General features: G+C 33.4%; 1 protein-coding gene across 2 annotated transcripts in view; it reads left to right on the plus strand.

Moving 5' to 3' along the window:
* CDK13 (cyclin dependent kinase 13) overlaps positions 1-12,474 on the plus strand; it is a 90,733-nt gene extending 78,259 nt beyond the window's left edge. The window contains exons 12-14 of one of the 2 annotated variants that reach the window (XM_011376701.2): positions 4,838-5,043; positions 8,570-8,839; positions 9,473-10,895. In XM_011376701.2, the coding sequence (XP_011375003.1) occupies positions 4,838-5,043; positions 8,570-8,839; positions 9,473-10,323 (1,327 nt within the window). In that variant the 3' untranslated portion in view covers positions 10,324-10,895. Of the gene's footprint in view, positions 1-4,837; positions 5,044-8,389; positions 8,840-9,472 lie in introns of both variants that reach the window. The other variant, XM_011376700.2, reaches the window with a different exon arrangement.
* Positions 12,475-27,789: the final 15,315 nt, after the last annotated feature.

Consider the following 27,789-nt stretch of genomic DNA (forward strand, 5'->3'; position numbering starts at 1 on the left):
TTTAAAAAATGATGATGAACATTATAAAAGCAAACCTATCCCTATAATAATAAAATGTTTCCTTGTAGTACAATTAGCATATTGTAAATGAGCAAACATGGGGCTTTGGAGTTCAAATCCTGGCTCTTCCACTTATCACTTAGATTGGGCTTACTATAATTCTGTGAAACCATCATATTCAGCTTCATTAAGTTTTTGCTATTGTGAATAGTCTTTGTGGGATGATTTGAAAGGCATAAAGGATCTATCTGATATGTTGAGGGACCTGAATCATTCATGGTTGAATTGTTTCATGGGGTTTTTGTTTGTTTTTGCTTATATATTCTTCACCTATATTCAACAGTTATTAACATTTGGACAGATTTGCTTTATCACTCTGTATAAACTTTTTCCTGAACTGTTTGAATATTACATGATGGAAGTGACACTTTATTTATAAATAATTCACATTATCTATAAGACTAGGACTTCTGCATAACTATAGTATCATTATAAAGCATAAGAAATTTAACATTGCAGTATCTAATAGCCCATAATAAAATTTCTCTACAATAATTTCTTTTATAGCCTGTTCTTTTTTGGGGGGTGGTGGTGGTGAAGAATTCATTCAGAGCTTACACATTTCATTTAGTTGTCATGTCTCCAGGTTTTCATGCTTCTTTGGGGAGGGCTTTTATGACATTTTTGAAGAGTCCAAGTTAGCTGCTTTGTAAGAGACTACAGTCTGGTTTTAATTGAATTAGAATCAGAATTAGAGTAACTTTTTTTTTTGGCATGAATACTATCTAGGTACTGATATGTGCTTCCTGTTGTATCATATCAAGAGGAATATGTCATTTTTTTCCTCTGTTAGAATACTAAGTTGATTTTTGGTTTACATGGTCCACATGAAAGAATTCTGGTAAAACTGTATCAAAGCACATTTCAAATTGACATCTAAACTTTTTTTAATCAAGAGTTTAAATAGTTGCCAGAGATGTAATTTTCAGTGTTATCATAAGTATTGACACTTAAATGGAGCAGTTCCCTCACTCTTAAAAATATATTCAGTGTAATCAAAATATCTTAGCATTTTATATTTATCAACATCACTTAGAAAAGGTGTGAAGAAACTCTTAAACATTTGGACATTGTTCTTTTTTCACCTTGAACCTGTATTACTTCTGCAGGTTTTTAATGCAATATATATTTTTCCTTGAAAAAATTTTATTTACCCTATTAATACCTCTTTAAAGCAATATATGTATATAAATGGAAATTTGATTTTAAAATATTTTTTCTGACTATAAAGCTTTTTTTCTTCTGATTAAATTGTCAGTTCAGATAGTAGTAGTACATAGTTAAAGATTTAGTAAATTTTGTTGGAAATGCGACCTAATGAAATAAATAAGGCTGAGATATTTTTCCTCCATGTAATTTGCATATCGATTAGTTAATAGTACTTATTGTATAATGAAACATAGCTCTACATTAATTATAATTTTATTTTTATAGATACTCTATAAAGCATTTGAGAGTGATGGAGTTTTGTCATAGTTATAACACTGAGCTTTGAACTCCTTCCATATTACGTCCCAAAAATCACATAGTGATCTGTCATCAAAAATCATTGTAATGACCTTTAAAATAATAAAGGTCATTTTAATGACCTTTAAGACTTTTTTCTTTAATTATTTCGACAGTAGAGAACTGGAAACCACATGACTTGCCAAAGATATCTAGTCATTAATCATTTAATATTTTATATTTGGGGAAATTAATCCAAAGAAGCTTTACTAATACTTATTTAAATGACTTCTTATACTTGTTACTTTTTTTTATTAGCACTTGTTTAATCTAGTATACTTAGAAAAAGATTAAAAACTCAGCATGTAATTTCAGTGCTATTTTGCCAATTTATTAAATTGTTTCTTATTACATTTTTAAGATATATGTTTTTGTTAAAACCTTGAAACTATGGATGTATCCCAATTTATGAAAAATGTCTTTTACATAACCTAATTGGAAACACTGTTCATATTGTCAAATGCATCACCTAAGTGTACTCAGTTTTTTTATCAGCCCATACGCGACTGCATTTTTTTCCATGAAAAAAAATTTTAATATACATTTTGGTGAAAATTATGTAAACCAGCAATACATTTTTGGATACATCTTGTTAGATACATCACTAAAACAGATGGAAATTATAATGAATGCTATTGATCTAATATTTAAATAAAATTATATAAACAACATAACCTCTCATTTTGTAATAGATACTTAAAATTATAAATTATGAGGTCTAAAGACTATGAAGAAAGACATGGATTCCTTTAGGAAATATGTGTATGTACTAAACTCTTCTGATCAATTTTTTAGGAATAATCAAATGCGTAGGGTATAAAAAAAATAACTCCATTAATAGTATTAGAAGTCCTGTCAAACTTTTCTGATGTAGTTAATGAAAAGAGAAAAAGTATATATTGCTAAAAAGTGAATTAGACTGGCAATTAGCCTGTAATTTTATTTTTTTCATACTAACATGTATAAAGCATTAAACAACTTGAGATAAAATACAATCAACTAGAATTAGTATAAATATTTTATGATGTGATTTGATAAAAGTAGTTAAACTACCTTATTAAATGGTGATAAATAGTATCAAGCATGAATATAGTGTCTGCTGTGTGAGAGGCACTATTCAAGTGCTTACATGTTAACATATATTACTTCTGCCCCGTAAGGTAGATTGTATTGTTAATCTCATTTTTAAAGATAAGGAAACTGAGGCACAAAGGTTGTTACTTGCCTAATGATACACAATAACTACTAAGTGTCTGAGCCAGTATTTGAACCTTCAGAAAAATATATAAAACTTTGGTCATCTTAGAAAACATTCCTGGTATATCAGGAATTCCTGAGAGTCAGCATCATTAACTTATACTGTTTTAGCTATTTCTTGGGTAATGTTTATTCTTTCTAAAGATGAGTGTTGAGATCATCCATAAGGAATCTCTTACCTTTAAATTATGGGAGGGAACAAAAGTCCTTTTAGTGGATTTCTTTGCTTTACTCCGTGGGACTCTCCTAAAGAGCAATGTATTCCCTGATCAGGATGGAGGAATTGAAATCATTCCATTTACTGTAGTACATCTGAATTCAGAATATCTCAACAGAGACTAAGGCCACACATCTTATCACACAGAGAGAGTGAGCAAGAGCGTGTGCACGCACGCGCGTGAAAGAGACTATGAGGGAGAGGGAAAGGAAAATCTTTGGCGGGATTATGATGCCTTATAGCTTCCCAATATCAATATTTCAAATTATCCCTTTGTTTGTTACTCCAGGAGGTTTTTACACGCTGAGGCATTGCACCATAGTAAGATGGCTGAGAGGTATGCCTTTGTTTTGTTTTTGGACCTCAGGTGCATAGACTTGGTTTAATCATAATCCTTGTGTTGCTCATCATTGGTCCATGCATGGCTCTCTTTTTTTCTTTTAGTTACTTAATTTAATTAGTTATTTTAAATGATATTGATAAGCAGCCATGAGCCTACCAAATAAAAGCTAGAATCTTGAAAATAACCTACTTTAATCATATCATGCCCTCTCCCCACCCCCACAACCTATCCCTTTGCCTTCCTCCACTTGAGGTAACCGTCATCCCTATTTTCTTTTGTTGCCATCTATATGTACTCATAAAAAGTTGTATTTTAAAATTTTAGTTGGTTTTAATTTTATAAAAGGATGTCATGCTGTTTGTAATCTTTTTTGAATGATTTTTTTAACTTAATATTACATTGCTAAGATTTGACCATATTGTTGCATATGCCTTTATTTTACAACATGAGATAAAGAGTAATTGTGAAAGAGGAGGTATGAAAGAATTTGCTGAATGTGCAGATCATTCTCAAAGATCAACTTTAGGAAAGAGGACATATGGATATGGGAAGAGTTTTTAAAACAATTCCAGGTGTACCCCCTTAGAAAGTCTTCATGTATCCATAGAGGAAAACATACAGATTGAAGATTGCAGATATATATCACCAGGTTGGGGCTGCTTAAAAGAATTTGTTGTTATTCTGGGCAAGTTTATTAACCTTTCCAAGCCTCAATTTTCTCATCTTTAAATAGTTACAATAGTAATTTCCCATTGGATTATTAGGGAAAGAAGAAAACATTTATAAATCAATATTTATGTCTTTCTTTAAGCAAAAGTAATTTTGCAATGTCAGGTTTATGAAATTACATTCAGGTAGAATCATTTCAGAATTGTGGGTAATTTTGATAGTTGCTAGTTATTCAGAATTCTTTGTTGTTGAGTAATGAGCCTGGATTACTGGATTTTTGAAACTCCTCTGTAGCATCAGTTTATTGTAGAGCCTTTGCTTGTAGAAGCAAATACGAAGGCATTAGAAAGTTTTTCACAAATGTTATGTCTTAGCCTTTCCTCCTTTTTAATCCTGTGTCTAGTTTCTGCAAATGGCATATTTTTTGCCTTTTTTTCATTTCGTATTTAGTGTATGATGTACTATGATAAGAATTGGCTTTAAAAGATTGCACCAAGGATAACTGTAACCTACTTTTTATGACTGTATTTTCTTCATTCATAGTTTTAATAAATGATTATTGATTATTTAGAAGCCACAGAAAAATAGTCCATCTGTAATGGTCAAGTTCTGAAGGAGGTGTGGCATCAAGGCTTATTTTTATTGGCAGAGTTTACAAAGCCTATGTATGAAGTCTTCAAGAACAACTTATGGGGGAGGGGAAGGTGGCAGCTTTGTTAAGAATTATTAGCATTTTATTGTTAAGAAATGCCACTGACAAACAACTTAATACTTTTCTTCCCCAGCCTTCCTTTATGGCAAGATTGTCATGAATTATGGAGTAAAAAGCGAAGAAGACAGAAGCAGATGGGCATGACTGATGATGTTTCCACAATTAAAGCCCCCAGAAAAGACTTGTCTCTGGGCTTGGATGACAGCAGAACCAACACACCCCAGGGTGTGCTTTCGACTTCACAACTAAAATCTCAGAGCAACTCAAATGTAGCACCTGGTCAGTAATGCTTCTATGGGTTGCTTTTCTTCACCTTGTTTTGTGGCTGCTGTTGATTATATTGCTCTAGTGTTAAGGCATTTGTGGTTGAAGTTGAACATCACCAAACTCAACATTTCCTTATTACTTACTTGTACCAGTATAGACATTTCACTGCTACTGGCACCACAATATTAAGCAATCTCAAGGTAAGATTAATTTATAAAGAAGGCAGCAAATTTCATATAGCTAATGATTAGATTTCTCTATTTCCTTTTTTCCCTGATACAGAAGTGAGTAGGTCTTTTACTAACACTATTCTCACTGAGGCTTAGCATTCAGTGTCTGTGAATGCTTAAGGAGTAAGAAGAAAGATACTGAAAGACAACCAAAAATTATAATAGAAGCTCTTTCATGCTGTTTATAATATCCTCAGATTACCTTTTAATATATTGCTTATTATACTGTAAAATCTCAAAATTAGAATCCAATTTGTGCCAATTTCTTCCTCTGACTTAACCTGTTATAACAGTAAACTTCTTCATAAGAAATCAGTCTCTAATTTTAGAAGTATTGTTAAACTCATCCTCTCATTTAGTTAACTTTTTTAAAAAAATGGAATCTATGCCCTCATTTTGCCTCGAGAAACCAGAAAACATTCAGCTTTAGTTTAATTTTTCTTATAAATACAGAAACTGATATGAAATAAATACAGGCAACTTTGTTTTATTGTGCTACACTTTATTGGGCTTCACAGATACTGCTATTTTTACAAATTGAAAATTTGCGGCATCCCTGCATTGAGCAAGTGTATTGGTAGCATTTTTCCAGTAGCATTTGCTCACTTAGTGTCTCTGTCACATTTTGCTAATTCTCACAATATTTCAAACTTTTTCATTATTATTGTATCTGTTATGGTGATCTATGACTTGTGGTCTTTGATGTTACTACTGTAGTTGTTTTGGGGCACCATGACAGTGCCCATGAGAGTATATTTAATTGATAAATCTCGTATATGTTCTAACTGCTCCAGCAACCATTCCCCCATCTCTCTTCTTCTCAGGCCTCCCTATTCTCTGATACACAATAATATTGAAATTAGGCCAATTAATAACCTTCTAATTGTTCAAGTGAAAGGAAGAGTCACGTCTCACTTTTAAATCAAAAGCTAGACATGATTAAGTTTAGTGAGGAAGGCATGTGGAAAGCTGAAATAGGCCAAAAGCTAGGTCTCTTGTGCTGGTTAACCAAGTTGTGGATGCAAAAGAAGATTCTTGAAGGAAGTAAAAAACTCACTCCAGTGAGCACACAAATGATAAGAAAGTGAAACAGCCTTGTTGCTGATATGCAGAAAGTTTTAGTGATTTGAATAGAAGATCAAACCAGCCACAGCATTCCCTTAAGCCAAAGCCTAATCCAAAACAAGGCCCTAACTCTCCTCAATTGTATGAAGTCTAAGAGAGGAGAGGAAGCTGCAGAAGATTTAAAACTAGCACAGGTTGGTTCATGAGATTTAAGGAAAGAAGCCATTTTCATAACATAAGTGCAAGGCGGAGCAGCAAGTACTGATGTAAAAACAGCAAGTCATCAGGAAGGTATAGCTAATGTAATTAATGAAGGTGGCTACATTAAACAGATTTTCAATGTAGACACAACAACCTCATATGAGAAGAAGATGCTGTGTAGGACTTTGATAGCTAAAGAGGAGAAGTCCATGCCTGACTTCAAAGGACAGGCTGACTCTCCTGTTAGGAACTAATGCAGCTGGTGACTTTAAGCTGAAGCCAGTGCTCATTTACCATTCTGAAAATCCTGTTGAACACAGTGAGCACTATCTACATCGTTATTATTTCTTTTCATGTTAAAAATGTATAAAATATGGAGAAAGGCAGAAGAGAAGCAACAAGAAGGTTTTTAAATTTGTATTTAAGTTACATGTCTTATATACCATCTACTACTGAAATAGAATTTGAGATGGCAGTAACAAGAAGTTTGGATGGTGGTCAGTTGTTCCAAGTGACAGCTGTCATATTCCTTAACAAGACTATCAGGTCTCTATTTCTCTCCCTTTTCATGATACTGATGTCCTTTTCCACTAGCAAACCTGGTGGAATAGAGAGTAGTTATTTCGTTTTATTTTACTGGTAAAAAATGACATGCCCTTTCTTGGCTCACTTTGTTATTGTTTCTTATCTACATATTTAACAACCCTATTAATGGGGGAGAGTTTCATTTTATTTTTTGTTTCTTCCTATTTCTTCAACTTACTGTTAAGTGAATATTCTGGTTTTCTGAAAAGGAATATGTCCTTTTTGCCCCATTTTCTTCATTGATCAGTAAATGTCTTGAAATTTAAAAAATGCCACTTGTGTAGAGGAGACACCATAGTTAAAGAGTACGTCTCTGAGCTCACAGAGAGACTGCTTCTGTTAATAGAGAAATGAAAGGGAAAATGAGGAAAACTGGCTCTTGAGGTGTAGTAAACAAGCTTGGTTCCTTATTAAAGCTGCACATCACAAGAAGAACTTGCAAAACAGCTTGTTTTGAATTAATCTAAACATGATATTAAGTAAAAAGTATCTCAAAATATATAAAGAGAATATAAAAAGAGCATTAATCATCAGTTTTTAGAGTTTCTCTTACATAGTTATAGAAATTGCTTATCAGTGTTTTTATTATCACTTAATGTATTTGGTATATGAATTTGAGCAGTGTTGTTATATATGACTCATAAGCTTGTACAAGAACCCATATAAACCATCATAACTCTAAACTGAAAATTGTAAAAAGAAAAACAACTGAATCTCTTCTGCTTTTGATGAGCAAATATCATCATATATGTACATTATAAGCATGCTTCTGTAGGAGTTATTTAGTCTCTCTGGATGTCACTTTCTTCTTCGGTTAGAAAAAAAAATGGAGCTAATAATAGAGCATGCCTAATAAGGTTGTCATAAGTAATAAAGAATATAAAATGCTTAGAAAGTACCTGACACTGTAGCTGCTATCATCATCATCATTATTATCATCATTATCATCATTATTCAGTTCCTATTCACAGGTGATATTTCTTGGTTATATTTATAGTATGGGGTTCTAGTGGTAATCTTGACTTTCCTTTTGAAATATTTACCCCTAAAGATAATTTATTCAAAATGGACCACAGTTCATTCCTTTTTTTGTTTTGTTTTAATGTGCAGCCACATTTTATGGAAATGAAATTGAACTAGACTGAGATTCCGTTTACACAGTGTTTCTTAAACACTGTCCTACAAATGTACATTTTTATATGATAATACAGAGCCATTTGGGTGTTGGGGAAGCTGTGAATTATGGCAATCCTAATTAATACAAATTTTGTCTTTAGTAAAAACAGGCCCTGGACAGCAGTTAAACCACAGTGAATTGGCAATTCTACTAAACCTACTACAATCTAAAACAAGTGTTAATATGGCTGATTTTGTCCAAATGTTGAACATTAAGGTAAACTCTGAGACTCAACAGCAGCTAAATAAAATAAACCTTCCTGCTGGAATTTTGGCAACAGGTGAAAAACAGACAGATCCGTCAACACCACAACAGGAGTCTTCGAAACCATTGGGTGGAATTCAGCCTTCTCAGAGCATCCAGCCTAAAGTGGAGACTGATGCTGCCCAGGCGGCTGTGCAGAGCGCATTTGCAGTTCTGTTGACTCAGTTAATAAAGGCTCAGCAGTCAAAGCAGAAAGACATGCTACTCGAAGAAAGGGAAAATGGATCGGGACATGAAGCATCGTTACAACTCAGGCCACCTCCAGAACCTAGCACTCCGATATCAGGTAAGTTTGCAGGTAGCAGACCACTAACACAGCTGCATTCACACTATTTTCTGGCTATTGATGATTATCTATAATGTGTATTATTCAGTGGCATTGCTAGGAGATACCCTGAAAGTTCTCAGGTCACTGGTTTTAGGTTGGTTTTCTAGCCTCTTTACTCTCAGGAATTGGTTCTTTAGCAAATTATCCATGTGCAATATAACTCATTATGAATGCCATAGATTGTTCTCATGTAAACTTATGGTTAAGAAATAATCTTTTACTCCAGCTGCAACAGGATGATTGACCAAGACAGAAACTTTACGTGTACAGTAGCTTTTGTTCTTCAAGCAATGAACAGGTATATTTGAGCTACCTTTGAAAAGTCAAATACAATACAGTTTTTCAGTCACCATAGACTTAAATGGTAGCAGGCAATATTAGTACTTATGTATACACCTTTTTTCCTTTCCATTTAATATCTTTTTTTCTTTGTTTTATTTTATTATTTTACTTTTTTTTGTGGAGGAGGGTGGGCCGTGCAGAGATGGAACTTATATTGCTCTTTAGGACCACCCATAGGAAACATGAACTATTTTGAATATTTAGTTTTCCGTGGTAATTTGGACTCTGTTTTTGCTTTGTTTCACTTAGGACAAGATGACCTTATCCAACATCAAGACATGAGGATATTAGAGCTCACACCAGAACCAGATCGGCCTCGTATTCTGCCTCCTGATCAACGACCTCCTGAACCACCTGAACCACCACCAGTCACTGAAGAAGATCTGGATTATCGGACAGAAAACCAGCATGTACCCACCACTACTTCTTCGTTAACTGACCCTCATGCCGGAGTGAAAGCAGCTCTATTGCAGCTACTTGCTCAGCATCAGCCCCAGGATGACCCCAAAAGAGAAGGTGGTATTGATTACCAAGCAGGAGACACTTATGTACCCACTTCAGACTACAAGGACAATTTTGGATCCTCTTCTTTCTCTTCTGCTCCTTATGTGAGCAATGATGGTCTAGGAGGTAACTCTGCCCCACCATTGGAACGACGTAGCTTCATTGGAAACTCAGATATTCAGTCTTTGGATAACTACAGTACTACTTCATCTCATTCTGGTGGTCCACCTCAGCCTTCTGCCTTTTCCGAGTCATTTCCCAGTTCTGTAGCTGGATATGGAGACATTTACCTCAATACTGGTCCCATGTTGTTTAGTGGAGACAAGGATCATAGATTTGAATATAGCCATGGCCCCATTGCGGTCCTGGCAAACAGCAGTGACCCTTCCACAGGGCCAGAGAGTACTCATCCTTTGCCAGCAAAGATGCACAACTATAACTATGGTGGTAACTTACAGGAAAACCCAGGTGGCCCCAGCCTCCTGCATGGACAAACCTGGACTTCTCCTGCCCAAGGACCTGGATATTCACAAGGATACAGGGGACACATTAGCACATCAGCTGGCAGAGGTCGAGGCAGAGGGCTGCCATACTGAGTATCTGTTTTTCCTCAGGCACATCATTTTTATCTGGAAAGACTTTTCTAGCTGCAATTTAAGGCAGCAATCCAAGAGACTTGAATAATATTAATTCAACAACAGCTTTATTTTTATGTGGAAAAGGTCTTGCATACAATAGTTTAACAAAAAGACCAAAAAAAAACCACCCTTTGCTTAAACATGCTGTTCTAAAAACTAGATCTATTGATTGTACATCTTCACAAATTCTAGTTAACAATTTTATTTTGTATTCTTGCAGTTTTAAGTGGATGCTAATCTTAGGGACATAAAAGTCTTTTTATGTCCTCTTGCGATCTTCTGAACTATGCACATTTGTGCTTTTTTTGTAAGTTTGGACCAACTTTTATGTAACAACCAACCAACCCCTCCCCCCTCCAGTTTTACAACAATCAGAAAGGGCACTGATTTATTTGGTATTTTTCTTTTTACAAAGCTACCTTTAGTCTGAGGTCACTGTCAGTCTTTGCACCTGCTTTCAGTGTTATTGTGAAAGGTGTACTTTGTGCTCATTTCAGAAAATAAAACACAACCTTTCTCTTGATGCAACAGTTTTATAAAAAAAATGGTCAATGTTATTTTTGTTTTATTTTGCAGATTATCATAACCTAGTAAAATGCATTCAAATGAAATAGTGGGTTTTATATGAAAAATATGGGTGGGGTGGGGAGGGTAAGTAAGTGCCTTAACAGGTAAGCTTAAGGTCTGAAAAAGTAGTTTATCTTTACATCCATTTGTCTTCTAAAGGGAATCAATACATTGTATTGAAGAGGCAGGGAGCTTTTGGGTGTTCAGGGTCTGCCTGTTCAGTTCCTGTTAGATTCATTCTCCCTGCCTATCGCACTTTCTCCTTTTCTGCCTGTCTTTGGGCTGTTACCTTCCACTACCACCTTCTTTTGATAGAGGAGTGAGAATAAAGAAAGGGAATAGAACTCCAATCAGTACCTTCTGTTACTTCTAAGAAGTTCTAAAAAGTTTTGTCATTTAAATAGTCTAAAATAATAACAAAATGGGAATTTTATAGAGTATTGTTTTCTTTCAAGCTGACATTGTTCCTGTTTCCTTTCGCCATTGATAATTGGAGGGCAGTCGCATAGAAGCAAGGCATAATAACAATTTGCATAATTTTATTAAAGTTCATGGGGGTGAGGTGGCAAACACCATATTTTAAGTTATAGAATTCCCATTTTAGGGAAAAAATTAACTGTTCACTTGTTAACTGGAAACTACCTAGATTGAATTTATTGAAGCAGAGAAAAAGTAGGGAGAGAAAACCTTCCCTCCTATCACCTTCTGTGAGGTTTATTAGGACTTCTGCCAGACTTAGAGCAACTTTAATTCATTTTAACATTTTTTTCTTTTATTAAAAGCAACAAAGAATGATGAGCAGATCATTTAAACTAATGGTATCAAGTCCAATTTTTTGTGCACACTTACACATACATATATAATTATAGAAAGAAACCAAAGGTAAATAACCAGTGTTTCCATATCACTCAATGGAAAAATAGACTCTGGAAATGAGAGTTGTGCCAATTAACCATTTTGTTTTAACTGTTCTCCTGGCAACTTATTTTTTGACTGGACTCTTAAATTGAAACAACTTTTACAGAATGGAAATTGCTCCAGTTCTAAAGTCATGAAGCAGTCTTTTAACCCTGTGCCCTCTGACTTGTGAACCTTCATTTAAAACAGTGTATGGGAAGCATTGTAGTTTGGTGAGAGTAAGAATATTTTAAAGTGGATAATTTACCATTTTACTGCTATAAAATGATGTCAGTTGACCATTTTATTTTTTGATGGAATTTTTTTGTTGAGGAGAAATGAATGGAAGAAAAATTATTTTGCTTTATTTGAATATTAATAACTAACAACTTATAATGAAACTACATTGCAGGAAGTGAAATATTTTGAAATTTAGCAAAATAGCTACAGTATTCAAATATCTGAAATTTTAATATGGTGAGTCTTAGAGCTTTAGACTTTCCTATAAATGACAGTATCTAAGTTATTCTTAGTAGTCACACTTGTTAATTCTGCTGACCATAGCAGCTAACATAAAATTGAAGATATTTATGTGATATGAATAGCCTGTGTTTTAAAAATTAAATATTTTATATAAAAATTGAACTGTGTTTGGATAGTTTTTCTAATTAAACATGTTAGTCATGTATTTATATTGTGAGAATGGCTGGGACGACAGGGAAATTGTTGCTTGAAGTTGAAAATTTGAACTGCAGCTTCTAATATTCTCAGTACTGATGGACACATACCAATACTTTATGTACCACGTAGAAAAAATGTTGCCAATTAAACCATAACACAATTCTAAATAAGATGCATCAACTTTAAGATACCTCCCCAATTCAGAGATGTTATTATGTGATAGAATGTGTCTTCAAATCGATGAAATATGGTGGTAGAAATCTTAATGCAGCCTTTCATATCATTTAATATTTTAGTGAATTTGGATTAATAAAAAGAGCACTATTGGGAAATTGCTAATTCTGTAGGTGATTGCAGTAATCACCAAGTGATTTATTCTTGATTAAAATCTAAGGAACACGAAATATTGCTTAAGCTTTTTGGAAAGAAACAGGTAAGTCAGATTGCAAATGATGAAAATAGAAAAGATTAAACAACCAAAAAAAGGAAATATTTGTCTCCCATATGCAATTCTGTTTGGTATTTCCTTACATAGCAAGTTTTTCTGCATGCAACTCATGTTTCTCAAGTCTTTATTATTGGAGAGTTGCAGTCACCCATGTAATTTCAAAAGACACATTTTAAGGGGTTTATTGATTAAAATAGTGGAATGTGAATTAAGATAATGTTTTAGCTGTGATTCAGAGCTTCGTTCTGTCAGTAAGTATATATTTAGTGCCTACGAAGTGCCAGGTAGTGTTCTAGTACTTGGGATACATAAACATGGAAGGCATTAAATCGTACTTCTAATGGGCCGACAATGAGCAAGATTTAAAAAGTCTGGAGAAACTAGTGGTATTTGCTATTCTCAGCTGTATCTACACTTAAGTGAATGTAAAGAAAGAGAATGTGAATGTCTAAAAATTTCTAGTCCTATTTGAATAGAGAAAGTTCTGGAAAGAAGTAGAACTGGAAACAGTGATGAAAACATTTTAAGTTGCCTCTAGCTTTTTGCAATAAGCCAATTTGTGAGAACTATCAAAATATCTTGAAAAAAATGTAAGGTAAATGGGTTAAATGCTTTCTAACTAATCTTACTCGTACTTCAGAGTTAGTTTTACTTATTTGCTATGAGCTTAATCCAGTTTTTGATAATTTTTCACCCTAGGCCCTTTTTTTGGTTAAAAAATAAAGGTCTGATTTCCTGGAATACTTCTAATGGGCTTTGACATTTTAAAATGTCTGAATAGAATGTCCCAATAATCTAAAATCATCTGTTCCATCTCACTTTACAGCTAAGAAAAATTAGAGAGATGGGTTGTCAGTGCTTGTTTCTCTAATCATGTCTAAATTCTACAATAAATAACTTTTCAATAAGAAAATTGTTAAAATACCAGTGGTATAGCAAAATAAAATAATGAAATTTAGAATACTGAACAACTAGTTTAACACGTGTGGCTTTAAAAAGTAAAAAATACAATTCGGAAAGAATAGGGAAGTAATTTTAGAAAACAATTAAGAGCCTATAGAGACTCGTATATGAGTAGTCTTTTAAAAGCTTCCCTTTTTTTTAAGACATTAGTTAACTGAAATGTCGAACAATTAGATGAGACTGAATCTCATTATTTTCTATTTGTAGAAGGAAGATTGATATCAGCAAGCCAGCAAACATTGCTTTTATGTTCTTTCAAGGTTTTATAATTAAGTTCTTTCATTAGGGAAGCAATGGTTTATCATGTACTAAAGGCCTCCAGATAAAGTTTTTCCAGTTTAATTAAAAAAAAAAGCAGTTAACAAATTAAGCTATCTAGGGATCCAGTTGAAGATGGGAAAAATAAAATTTTTATCATAACGAAAAGAACTTGCCCTTTGAATTACATAGACTAATAAATTTTGTGGGTCTTAAGCCTTTCACCATATCAAAGGTCCCATTGTAAAAGAATTTTCTGGTCCTAATTGCATTCTAACTGAGGCTATGTGGTGAATCACCCTGTAATTTTTTTTTCACAGTTAATTTGTTGTAAAAGTGTACTTTTTTTGAAAGAACTTTTAATAAAGTCTTGTAACTTTAATATGTTTAATATAAGCCATTTTTTAAGGCTGTATTTGATAGTCTTGTAAATAAACTGCCATTTTTAGCCTTGCTTTCTTCTTGCTTATCTGCAGAATAAGACTTAGGAATAGTCTTATCTGATAAAGGTGATCACTTGTTATCCACTGTGGCATGTTTTGTTGACAAAGCTTAAAACCTAGAACCTTTATTTTTTCCTTTATATTTGTACATATTTGAAAACAGGAGCACATCCAGAGATAACTACCATTAATATTTTGCCTTTGATGGATATATATATGAATGCAAACCTATTTTTTCTTAAAACAATGGGATTATACTGCCCATTGCTTTGTAATTAAAATTTTTTTCATTTAATAATATATTGTGAACATTCTTCTATGTCAATAATTTTACCATCTTTTTAATGGTTCCAAATTATTCCTTTATAGAATAATTCAACAATTCCTTATTGCTGGACACAAAATATTTTTAACTTTTCTGTTACAAATAGTGTGATGAAAATCCACAGAAATACACACATACAAGCACGCATAATTTCCTTGGTCTGCAGAGTGCACTTCTAAACTTTTGCTGCATTCAGATTGCCCTCAGGAAAGGTGTGAAGTTTTATATTCTCATTTTTATTTAGCTATGTTAGGTATTTAAAATTTTTACATCTTTGCCAATTTGACAGGTAATAAGTTATCTTGTTATTCATATTTACTAGTGAAATTCATTATTTCATGTTAGCCAGGTATCTTGTTTATTCATATGCTTAATTATTAGGTGTTTATCTCTGTTGCTTTGAAGGGCTCTTTATATAAGGAAGGTGATCCCTTTTTAAACTTACAATCTTGTAAACCCTGAGGTGTGTTTTGATATAGGAAAACTTATTATATGTAGTCAGTTCTATTAATCTCTCATGGTTTCTCCTTAGAAAAACTTTCTCTACTTCAAGATTAATTTTTACATCAATTTTATTTTACTTCTCCAGTTTTCTACTTTTAATTCTAAGTCATTATAGAATTTATTTTGTTAGATTTTGTGAGGTAATGTCCAAGTGTACACTTTTTCTGAATGGTTATACTAATTAGGCCAAAGCATTTGTTAAAACAGTTCACTCTATCTTTTGTTTTAAAATACCATATCTGTTTTGTTTGGGTGTAGGCTTTCAGTTATGTTCCACCCCATATCTTTCTCTTCTGGTTACAGGCACTACATTTTATAAACTATGCATCTGTCATTGTAGTCTTAAATCATTTTTCCATTCCTAGAACTATACATGATACATAACAGGCAATATTTATTGTAGGACGGAACTTAATTGTCCCTTCGTCAAAGTTTTCTACTCCTGCCTGTTTCCATGTGACTTTCAGACTCATTTTGATCACTTTCCTGAAGTATCCTGTTAGGATTTTAGCTGGAAACATATTAAGTTTAAATTTACTTGGGGGTGGGGGAGGGATCTTTTGAAAGCATAGTAGAATTTGTGTGTGTGTGTTCCTCATTAAAAGTTCAAAACTTTCTTTACTATAGTTCCGATATGTTGGTTTTTGAAAAAGTTTCCAAAAATATTTTTGTTGCATTTAGAAATGGACTCCACATTATTGTAAGTATTGTAATATTTTAAATTAGTTACTGCTTGTGTAGGAAAGCTGTCGTGGGTTTTTTTAAAACTGGTCACATCACTTCTATTAATAGTTTTTAGTTGATTGGATATGATAATGAGAATTCTTTTTGATTTTATGGAAGTCTAATTTTTAGTATTTCATATATAATTTAAACTATAGATTAGAAATAGTATAGTTTATTAAAAATATTTAGGAAGCCCATTTATTAGGATCAGGTGTTAAATATGTTTTTCAGATGCTTTTTCACTGTCTACCTATATGGATTTTTTCCTTTCACCTATTGTTAGACACCAGTTACATTAGTAGACTCTAGCAGCCATTTGTTTAAAATGCTGCTGTAGTCTTTTGACTAATGCTATATTTAGGATTTTGTATTTATATTTATTCATAAGAGATAAGTCTGGTTTTGATTAACAGGTTTTGATGGCTTTCTAGAATAAACTGGGAAACTCATGTTTTATTTGATTTAGAACATACTGAGAATTATCTGTTTACTGAAGTGATGCTGACTCAAAGCTAATTCTTTCACATTTTTTCTGTTTCCTCATGAGTTCTTGTTATGTTCAAGGTTCTGTTTCTTGAGTAAATTGTAGTAATTTTCATTTTAATGGAAATTCATCATCTACCTTATATTTAAAGTGTTTTTACCATATAGGTGCACTTAATTATCTTTTTATTTTAAATACATATATCATCTATTATTACATATCCTTTTTGTGTCTTTTCACTATGACTAGTCAACTGGGATTTGCCCTGTTCTACCTCCGTCCTTTCTCACAGCCAGGGCATAATCTATCATTTATTTCTAATTTATTTTAGCATTTTGACCTTTGATTCCTTTCTTCTTTTATTCATTTCTACCTCTTGAGTTGAATAATTGGTCCATTTATTTTTCTAACTTCCAATTGTAAAATAAACTTTTTTAATGCTAAGAATTCTCTAATTCTTTGGTTCCATCCTGTGGGCTAAGAATGTTGTATTTATTTTCATTATTTTCTAAATCTTTGATGACTGCAAATTTAATTGCTTGTTTTATCCAGAAATTATTTAGGATAGTATGTTTCAACTTCCAGGTGGTTGGCTATATTTTAATTTTTAGTTTAGTTTTTTGTTAATAACATCATTTCTATTACATGTAGTTTGCTTTGGGAATTTATTTAGGATTTCTTTTTAGGTTGCTAAGCGAACAATTTTTGTAAAAATTTCCTGGATAATAGGATGGATATAATTCCTTTGGTATAATTTTCATATAACCGTTATCAATATTATTAATTAAATACTGCTGAGATTCTCTATATCTTTATCTCTCAAGGAGTGAGACATGTAAAATAAATTTTTATGCTATTATGTATTTCTTATATGTCTAATTATTTTTGCTTTATATATTCAGTGCTATATTCAGCACATACCAGTTCTTAAATACTTAATACTTTTCCATTTATTCAAAGTTTTTTTTAACATTCTGAATTATGCTGAGGCTAATTTTAATATTACCGCAATTATTGGGCTGTCAGTTTATTTTATACTCTGCCTTTTAAAAAATTTTTTAGTGCTACTTTGCTGCTGGCTTTGTTTTTAATCTTTTGCTAAACTGATTTTTATTTTCTCTTTTTTAATTTGTATTTTGGGGTCTTTTGTTGATTTGTAATGTACACAGACTGTTTCTATTAGCTTTAAATATTTCAAAGATATTTAAACCTATTTCTTGAATGAATAACTTCAGGAATAAAAGAGTTGCTATAGACTGTCTTCTATATAAAAAGAAATTTGCATTTTTCCTTATTCTAAACATCTATTTCCTCCCCCTTTTTTTTGGTACTAAAATTAATGATTTTAGACCCATTTAAAAATGTTTCAGTTCTGTCATATAACTGTTATAATCATTTCCAAAACTCACTGCCACAAACATACTTGGGGTTGAATGTGAGACATTCATTTTAAGATTAGAAATGTGCAAGGGTGCCTATTACTGTTTGGTACTCAACATTTTGTGGTTGGTCTTTGTTACACGGTTAAAGGGGTAGATGGAGGGAGGCAGGAAGAGAAATGAAAGAGGGTTTGGAAAGGAAGAAAAAATTCTTGATGACAGACTATATATGACTGTAGAACACCCAAGAGAATTTACAGAAATATTATTAGCACTGATGTGAGATTTGAGCAAGTTGCTAGAAATATTTATATGGAAGAACTAGAGCCAAGAAAGCTAATTATGGGGTGGTGGGGGGGGAGAATTTGGACTTGCTCTACCGAATATTAAGATTCCTGGGACAATTGGTTATACATAAGTAAAATAATTAAGTCAAGAAGAGGCAAATGTTGAAAACACATTTTCATGGGTCTGCATGACAAAAATTTAAAATACTGGAGAAGGGAAAATACACTTCATTTGACCTAGCAATTCCACTTCTGGGAATATGTTATTCAGAAATAACCCGTGTAGATATATGTATCATTATTTATAAAGTAATAAGTGTAAATATCTTAAATATTCAAAAGAGAATGATTAAATATGTTTAAAAGTTTAGTATGAGTCCATTTGATTAAAGAAATACATCTATAGGCAGTGCAAAGAAAAAGAATTTGAAAATTCAAACTTTTGGGTTATGGAGCATAGTGGTTTAAAGGGGCTTACAAGCCAGTTCAAATCCTAGCTTTACCATTTATTAATCTGTATAACCTTAGATAAGTTATCAAAACTCTGATTCTCAATTTTTACATTTCTGAAATGAGTACAATACCTCAAGTTTTCAGGATCAAGTAACTTAACAGTACCTGGTATATACTCGTTACTTTATGAAAATTTGCTCTTATTAGAGAGAGACTGGGTGGCTGTGGTGAAGGGGAATTTTTGCTTCATCATTGATGTTTACTTTTTATTTTAATTAAGAAACATATGTCTGTAACAATATTAAGTAGGAAGTTATCAGTTTCAGTCAACAACAATATTCACCATTGATGCTTTCCACAAAATATAAAATATTTGAATTGTCTTCTGTCTAGTTCTGTCTTAAACATTTGAAAGAGTGATTAGTGGGGAACTGCCTAAAGTATATGTATGTAGTTCATCTTTTTTTTTTTTCTTTTAAATACCAGAGTTTATTTTCAAATTCAGAGAAATAATTTATTTCTCTGTCTCCAGTGGAAAAAATGATGGTAAGCTAATTCTACGTTTGCTAAAAGGAAATGCTATGTCTTCTAATACTGCGGTATTCAGTTTGGAAATTTTGGTCTTCATCAAGTGCTCAAATTGGCTCTGTCAGGCCACACCCAAACACAAAAGTTTCAGTCCTGAGTGGGCATCTGAATCACACATTAAGCTTTAGTTTTATTTTAAACTTTCACCTAAGTATAACATTCCTAAATTAAACTAATAATTGCACTTAATAAATTTTTATATATGTTTATACCCACGTAACTACCACCCAGATCAAGATAGAGAACATACCTATCATTTCAGATGGTCACACTCCTTCCCAATCATTACTCCTAGAAGGAACTACTGTTCTGACTTCCATCACCTTTGATAACTTTTCTTGTTCTTAAGCTTCATATTAAGGGAACCAGACTGTATATACTGTTATTGACAACTTTGTTCCAATAAATTTGGTAAGTTAGATAAAATAGACAAATATAAGTTGGAAAAAGAAGAAATCTAAGTCTTGTATCTATAAAAGGAATTAAATTTATAACTTAAAAAATTTCCCCACCAAAAACAAATATAACTGCAGGCTCAGAATGCTAATGAAATCTTCCAAACACATAAGGAAAAAGTAAGAATTTTATACAGACTCTTAAAGATTAGAGAAAGAAGGAATATGTTGACTTATTGTATGAATTCAGCTTAACTCCAACACCAAAACCTGACATAGACTTTACCAAAAAACTATAAGCCAGTGTCTCTCATTGAACGTTCTTAACAAAATATGAGAAAATCCAGAGATTTTTTTTTAAAGGATGCTATATCATGACCAAGTGGGGGGTTATTCCAGGAATGCGAGGTTGAATTAACATTTTCTACTTCATGTAATTTACTACATAAAGTAGAAAAACGATAACATCATCTCAATAAGGGCAGAAAGTATAAGATTAAATATCCATTTATAATAAAAAGACTCAGGAGACTAGAAATAGAAGGGAACTTTATTAATTTGATAAAGGGTATCTATAAAACAAAAAAACCCTACAGTAATAATGCTAATGGAGAAATACTGAATGCTTTCTTCCTGAGATCTAGACAAGGCAAAGATGTTTAATATCACTACTTGTCAATGTTTTACTAGTAGTCTGAGCCATACGGCAAGGGGGGAAAAATGTAAAGAAAGGAAAAAATAAACCTGTTTTTATTTATAGATGACATGGTTGTGTATATAGAAGACACAGAAGAATCCACAAACAATAAGTTAGCAAGTAAGCTGAATAAAGTATATATTGTGTGTGTGTGTGTGTGTGTATATATATATATATATATATATTTATATATATATATATAAATCAATTTTATCTATATATGCTAGCAAAGATAGAAAATGAAATTCACTAAACATCTTGTTAGCATATAATATCAAATACTTGGGAATAAATCTTACAAAGGATATACTTTTATACCACAAAACATTGTTGAGAGCAAAGATCTAAAGCTACAGAAGGAGGGAGAAAGTACAAGCGCCTGTGAGTACAGTAGTTCACAGATTGGAAACCGCAGTATTATTATGTCAATTCTCATTTTGGGCTATTTATAGATTCAATGCAATCTCAATCAGAAACCCAGCAGGTCTGTATGTGTATATGTGTGTGCACAAACGTGCATGTGTGTAAATTGACATGTTGACATTAAAATTAATGTGAAAATGCAAGGGAACTAGTAGCCAAGGCAACCTTGAAGAACAAAGTTGAACTTTTTCTACCAGATTTCAATGCTTTTTATAAAGTAAGAGCTATTAAGATAGTATGGTATTGACACAAATATAGACATAGACCAATAGAAGAGAACATAAGTTGTTGGAGGAGGTCTTTGAGAGTATGTGACCACAGATAACACAGAGCTGGATCTGGGCAATTGGAGGCTCTTCCTCTCCTCTCCTCTCCTTGGAATGTGTTTTGCCCACTGGTTCCCACAGTGGGAGCCATTTTCAAGGACAAAGCCTTGAGAGAGCAATGTGTTGTCGAATCATCCAAACAGTACATGTGACTGAACCCATTTAAGGCCTTTGTATAAACTTTTAAGATTCTGGTGGGAGGGTGAAAATCTCTTACAGAGCTCAGGACAGGCCTCCTATGTAAGTTCCTTCCTTATTAAATCTGCCACCTACTAATCTGGAGTGGCCTGCCTCTTCAGTCTCTCCTTAGCCTCTGTGTGTGGGAGTCAGTTTCAAATTTCATCTGGGAAGCGCCCAAGGTTTTGAACTAACACAAGTCCAGAAACAGACCCTCATGTACACCTTCACTTTCATGCAATTCCGTTGACATAAAATAATTTTTTCAAAGAGTGTTGCTAGAGTAATTGGTATTGATGTAGTGGGAAAAAAAATGAAACTTGAGCCCTATATCACATCATAGTCAAAACTACACTGAGATAGATCATAGGCTTAAATGCAAAAGGGATAAAAGCAAAGCTTGTAAAAAAAAAAGATTTTTTTGATGATTTTGAACAAAGCACAAAAACACTAACACTGCTTTGTTCAATTTAGGAAGATGTTCGTGTATTCTTACAGTCGTTATTCTAAGTAGTATCCTCAGATCAAACTGGACCTTCAGAACTTCTACCATCATCTCAATAGTTCATAAAGTTGCCTTGACTAAAATTTTTACTGTTAAACTTTTAGCTTTTTAATCAAAGGACACTATAGAAAATACTATAAAATTATTACTGCATTTGCTGTAGATTATTTAACCAACACTTTGATGTTTACTGTGGGTTGGACACTATTCTAAGCCCTTTATAAATATTATTAAATCCTCATAACTCTCATGAGGTAGATAATATTAAAAACTTCATTTTACAGAAAAGGATACAATACTCATCCCTGGTTTTGCTTTCTGCAGTTTCAGTTATCCACAGTCAACCGTAGTTAGAAAATATTAAATGGAAAATTCCAGAAATAAACATTTTATGTTTTAAATTACCCACCTGAGTAGCGTGATGAAATCTCACGCTGACCTGCTCCATCTTGCCCAGAGTGTGAATCATCCCTTTGTCCAGTGTGTCTACCTTGATATACTACCTGATGGTAAGTTGCTTAGTAGCTGTCTAGGTTATCATATAGGGTTCAGTATTGTCTGCGGTTTCAGGAATCCTCTTGGTGGGAAGATTGGTTAGAATGTATCCCCCATGGATAAGGGAGGACTATAGTGTACTGGTAAAGAGACATTAAACAATGGCCCACAGCCCCAGGGCTGGGATTTGAACGTAGCCATAACAAATACTACAGGCTGGGTGGCTTAAACAGAAATTGTTTTTCTCACAGTTCTGGAGCCTGGAAGTCCCAGATCAGGAACTAAAAAGGTTTAGTTTCTGGTGAGAGCTTTCTCTTGGCTTGTAGATGGCTTCCTTCTGTGTCCTCACATGGCCTTTCTTCTGAGTTTGTTAAGAGAGAGAGTGCTCTCTGGTGTCTCTTCTTATAAGGACACTAATACTATTGGATCATGCCCCCACTCTTATGACCTCATTTAACCTTAATTGCTTCCTTACTCCACATATAGCTACACTGGGTATTAGGACTTCAGTATATAAATTTGTTGGGGGACACAAACATTCAATTCATAATAGTCAGTTTGGCTCCAGAGTCCATACAGAACCACTTATTTTAAGGCTCACATGAAAATTTTCTTTAAGAAACTGGTATAAGGAAAGATTAACATACTGAGCACACTCTCCTCCAAAAATGTGTGTATGTATTTATGACAATTTAATAATAGCATTGGAACATAGGTCTCTGTGTCCTAGAAGTTTTAAAAAATCTTGGTAGACAGCAAATGAAGTTGGAGGAACTAGTACAGCAAACAACCGAAAATATAGGAGGAAACTACTACATGGTGAAATATTCCAGAGAAATTTCGTGCTCAGGGCCACTAAATATAGGAGATCCTTCTTATGCCAGTAAAATTGGTGAAGCAAAAACCTATGTACAGAAAATTACTTACAATGCGTGTGGGGCAGAGCAGAGAGGAATTCCATAAAGGGTACTTATCTTTAATGGTTATGAAAGCTATGGAAATAAATGTGTTAAATTTATAATTAACAAAATTCTGGTTATAATTGTAACTATGCTAATTGTTAAAAAGATACTAATTGAATCACCCTTTTTCCTTTTTCGACATAATATTTCTGATAACAGTATGATGGCATAATATGACATTCTTCATTCCATGCTTCATTTTTGTAACTTGTTCATCCCTCTGCTCTTTTATTTAATGATATATGGCCTTAAGGCTATTTGAAAAATTCGGGTAGAAAGAAATGATTCATAATCCTGGAGTTCTGAAAAAATGGTGTAATGAGATTTATCTTTTCCCCTTAATCTTATCTCCTGCTATGTCTCCCACTTCCTGGGGTAGAGAATAAGATTGCAGACCACAGCGAAAAGTATGTCTGCTTTCAGATAGGCCACCATAAGCTGGATGTATCTCTTGTAGGTTACAAGAAATAGCCAACATATTCCAACATCGTGAATTTTTTTCCTACCATTTTCCTTAATACTACACTTCTGTAGGTACACAGTCAGTGTCCCATATATAAGGTACCAATTTAGCCAAATGCAAGGGTCATCTGAACCCAATTCTCTATTTGCTTCACCTTGCCAAATTTGCTACTTGAAGCACTCCACTTCCTTTAATCACTCTCTGTATAAGGTCAGCATATTTTGGCTGCAAATAACAGAAAACTCAGCTTAAAGTTGCATAAGCAATAGGAAAATTTATTTTCTCACATAAATCTAGAAAACGTTTAGGCTTCAGACATGGTACATCAAGACTCCTGGTTTACTTCTCTGTAGTTCTCTTGGTTCTGTTTTTCTCTGTGTGTTGGTTTCATCTTCAGCACAATGGCAAGATTGTTCTGGCTGTTCCTGGTGTCACAGTCAAACAAAATTCTCTAGAGCAAGAAGGATCGCCTCTTAAGAAATATATCTCAGCCAAAATTGAGTTACATACACATTGCCAAGTCAATCACCAAAAAGAAGAATGAAATTACCAGAATGACTTAGACTAGAGTTGAAGGAATGTTGGCAAGTCACCTACAGTTATTATTAAACATTTACTAAAAAATAAAAAGGTTGACAAAAGTAAGAGAGTTATTGGATTTAAAAACATGATTGGAAACAAACAAAAAAGTGGATGGGCTGTAGAATAGGATATCTAAAGCTGAAGATCAAATTAGGCAGCCTGAATATCAGGCTGAGAGATGCTGGGGATGATCCTCCCTAAAATTCATTACTAAAAATTTAAATAAAGAAAAGTGTAAAAGGAATTCCAAAAATAGAGAACAGAGAGGAAGACATAAAGAAATATTAGAAGAAAATTTCCCAGAGTTGAAAGGGATGTGCATCTTCTAATTGAAGAAGTCCATGGAATGCAAAGCAATATATATGATAAAAGATTTACACTTGAAATATATCAAAGTACTATCTCAAGATTTTAAAATTTCATTGGAACTTTAGGTTTATTTCTATTGAGAAACTAACAAAAACAGATTGTTTACAAAAGAAAGAGAATCAGACTGGCATCTGACTCTTCACCATTAACACTGGATGCTAAAAGTTTCTGCAAAGTCTAAGGGAAATAATTTTGACCCCAGAATACTATCCTTCATGTTTTAAGGTAAAGATGTGTTCTCTTGGCCTTCTTGCTTTGACTGAAAGAAGACATTTCCTGAGAACACTGATTGCCCTGCAGCCTTCTCAACTGATAACTTTTCTCTCCCTAGTACTACTGGGCCTTGAGTCTCGTAAGGTATCCTTGATTTTCATTTTCACTTTCAGACCATTCTTGTTGCCTCTTTAAAATCACATAGCTTTGACTCTTATGTCATCAGGCTATATCACTCACTTCTCCCTGTTGCAGTTATTTATTGATCTCTGAGTTATTCTTCCTCTTTCACTCTCTCCACCATACTCTCTCCAACTGTTCTTTGAAGATTTTAATTCCTGGCTCACTATCACTCTTTCCTTTTTCTATCTTGATTACAACATCCATGTGGATGATCCTTCAAACCTTGGCTTTTGTTTCTTGGCCACTTCTCCAATGATCTTATCCTCTGCCTCATCTTCGTTATTCAAGTCCTTGTAAAAAAACATGGAATTTATCAACACCAATAACATAGTTCGCCCTAAACCTCAATTTAAAGCATACTATTTTACTATTCCTTGAAACCCCTCTCCTAGTAAAGGAAGTTTGCAACTCACTTCCTTTACTATTTAGACTTCAACTACTTTTTTCATTATAATCTCTCCGTCACTCCTGTATATACCTGTTCAACTGCCTTGTCACTCTTTTGCTTGGCTGTACTCACTTGAAAAAATCAAAACTCTGTTTTGACCCAAACTTCCCAAACACTTTTTAAATACTTTCTATGCCTGCATCCATGCAGCTGAACATTGCTGGAAAAACACTCAACCCTGCTGATTAAATTACACTTTATGATCATTAATCTCATATGGGCCCTTCAGAATGCCCAATAATTATACTACCATATTTCATCAATTCTTAAACATAAACATTTTCACACATAACACTTCTGGAATGAGAATATGTCTTATCTGTGCCACTATGGCATGTCATACTTTAATTGGCACGGTTTTTCCTTTAGTGTTACTTAAAATAATGGTGTGTCTTATAATCAACAATATCTTAGATTTCATGAAGTATAGCATAATTCCCCAGTCCTTTCATTCCCTCATTCTTCTCCATGATCATTTAATACTTTTCTCCTCTCTACTCAAACCTCCAGTACTTCCTTTCTGTATTAGTTGCTAGAGATGCCAAGGCTGCCTTCTTGCTCTGTCCTCACACAGTCTTACCTCTGTATGCTCACATACCTCCTGTCTATGGGTCCAAATTTACTCTTATAAGGACATCAGTCATATTGAATTAGGGCTCACATTAATTAACTTAAACTTAATTACCTCTTTAAAGTCATTATCTCCAAATACCATCACATTCTGATGTACTGGGGGTTAGGACGTCAGCATATGAATTTTGAGGCGACAAAGCTCAGCCCATAATTCTCCCTCATCCTAAATTTCAGTTGATGACTTTGTTCCCCATTTTATAGATGTAGGAATAAGAGAAATTCCAAAGTTCATACCTCTTCACCTCCACCTTTCACTGTCTCTATTTCATTAATTTATTTCCTGTTACTATGGATAAGCTATCTGTATTCTTAGGAAATCCCTTCTTGCCAAACAAAGAGCTTCCCTCTAGCTTACCTCTCTCTCCTACATTATCATTTTTTTCCCATATAAGCTCCAAGGGGGCCAGAGTTTTTTTTCTGTTTTATTTTGTTCTATACTTTCAGCATCTAGAATTGTGTCTGGCACATTGTACAAACTCAATATTTAGTGAACAAATACTGATTTTATGTGTACAAATGCATTGTAAATATATTCCTTTATATATAACGTGAATGGATGTACAAGAAAGAAAACGCTTCACTTAAAATAGAATTATAACAGTATATCAAGTAAAAGAATAAAATGAAACAAAGTTAAGTCAATCAGTCCAAGAAAGGCAGAACACTTCAAAAGGACAAGAAGTAGGTTGCTAAAGATATGAAAATTCTCTTCATGGCTGATCTCAGATATGGTCATATAACAATGATAAAGGAGAAGCATGGTAGGATTTCATTTTTTTGATGGCCGAATAATATTCCATTGTACATATGAATTATAACTTCTTTATCCAGTCATCTGTTGATGAGCATTTAGGTTGCTTCCATATCTTGGCTATTGTAAGTTATGCTACCATGAACGTAGATCTTTACAAATTATTATTTTTGTTTTCTTTGGATAAATACCCAGAAATGAAATAAGTCAGAGAAAGATGAATACCATATGATTTCATTTATATGCAGAATCTAAGGGAAAAAAAAGAACAAACTAATCAAAAACAGACTTACAAATATAGAGGACAATCTGGAGATGGCCAGAGGGGAGGGGAGTTGGGAGGCTGGGAGAATGGGGTATAGGGTTAAAGAAGTGCAAATGAGCAGTTGATAGACGGTCATGGGATTGGGGACCACGGCATAGGGAATGCAGTTAGCATGAATGTAATAGCTAGGTGGAGAGCCAGAGGAGAGAAAGAGCAATTAGGGGGATCGTTTTATAAACTATATGAATGTCTAACCAATATACTGTATATTTGAAACTAATAAAATAAATTTTTAAAAAAGGAAAAAAAAAAGGAAACCATGGCTGACCAAAAAACTCACACTGCTGCCATGATAAGGAGTCTTCACTATTCTTTTCAATTAGAGTATGTTCTATATATATATGGTGACCACTGTATGTTTCCATTTCTCTCACATCCTAATGGAAGTTTTTTCTTTTTCCTTCCTTCCTTCCTTCCTTCCTTCCTTCCTTCCTTCCTTCCTTCCTTCCTTCCTTCCTTCCTTCCTTCCTTCCT

This window comes from Pteropus vampyrus, unplaced genomic scaffold, assembly GCF_000151845.1.
Source record: "Pteropus vampyrus isolate Shadow unplaced genomic scaffold, Pvam_2.0 Scaffold302, whole genome shotgun sequence".
In the NCBI taxonomy this organism is placed as follows: domain Eukaryota; kingdom Metazoa; phylum Chordata; class Mammalia; order Chiroptera; family Pteropodidae; genus Pteropus; species Pteropus vampyrus.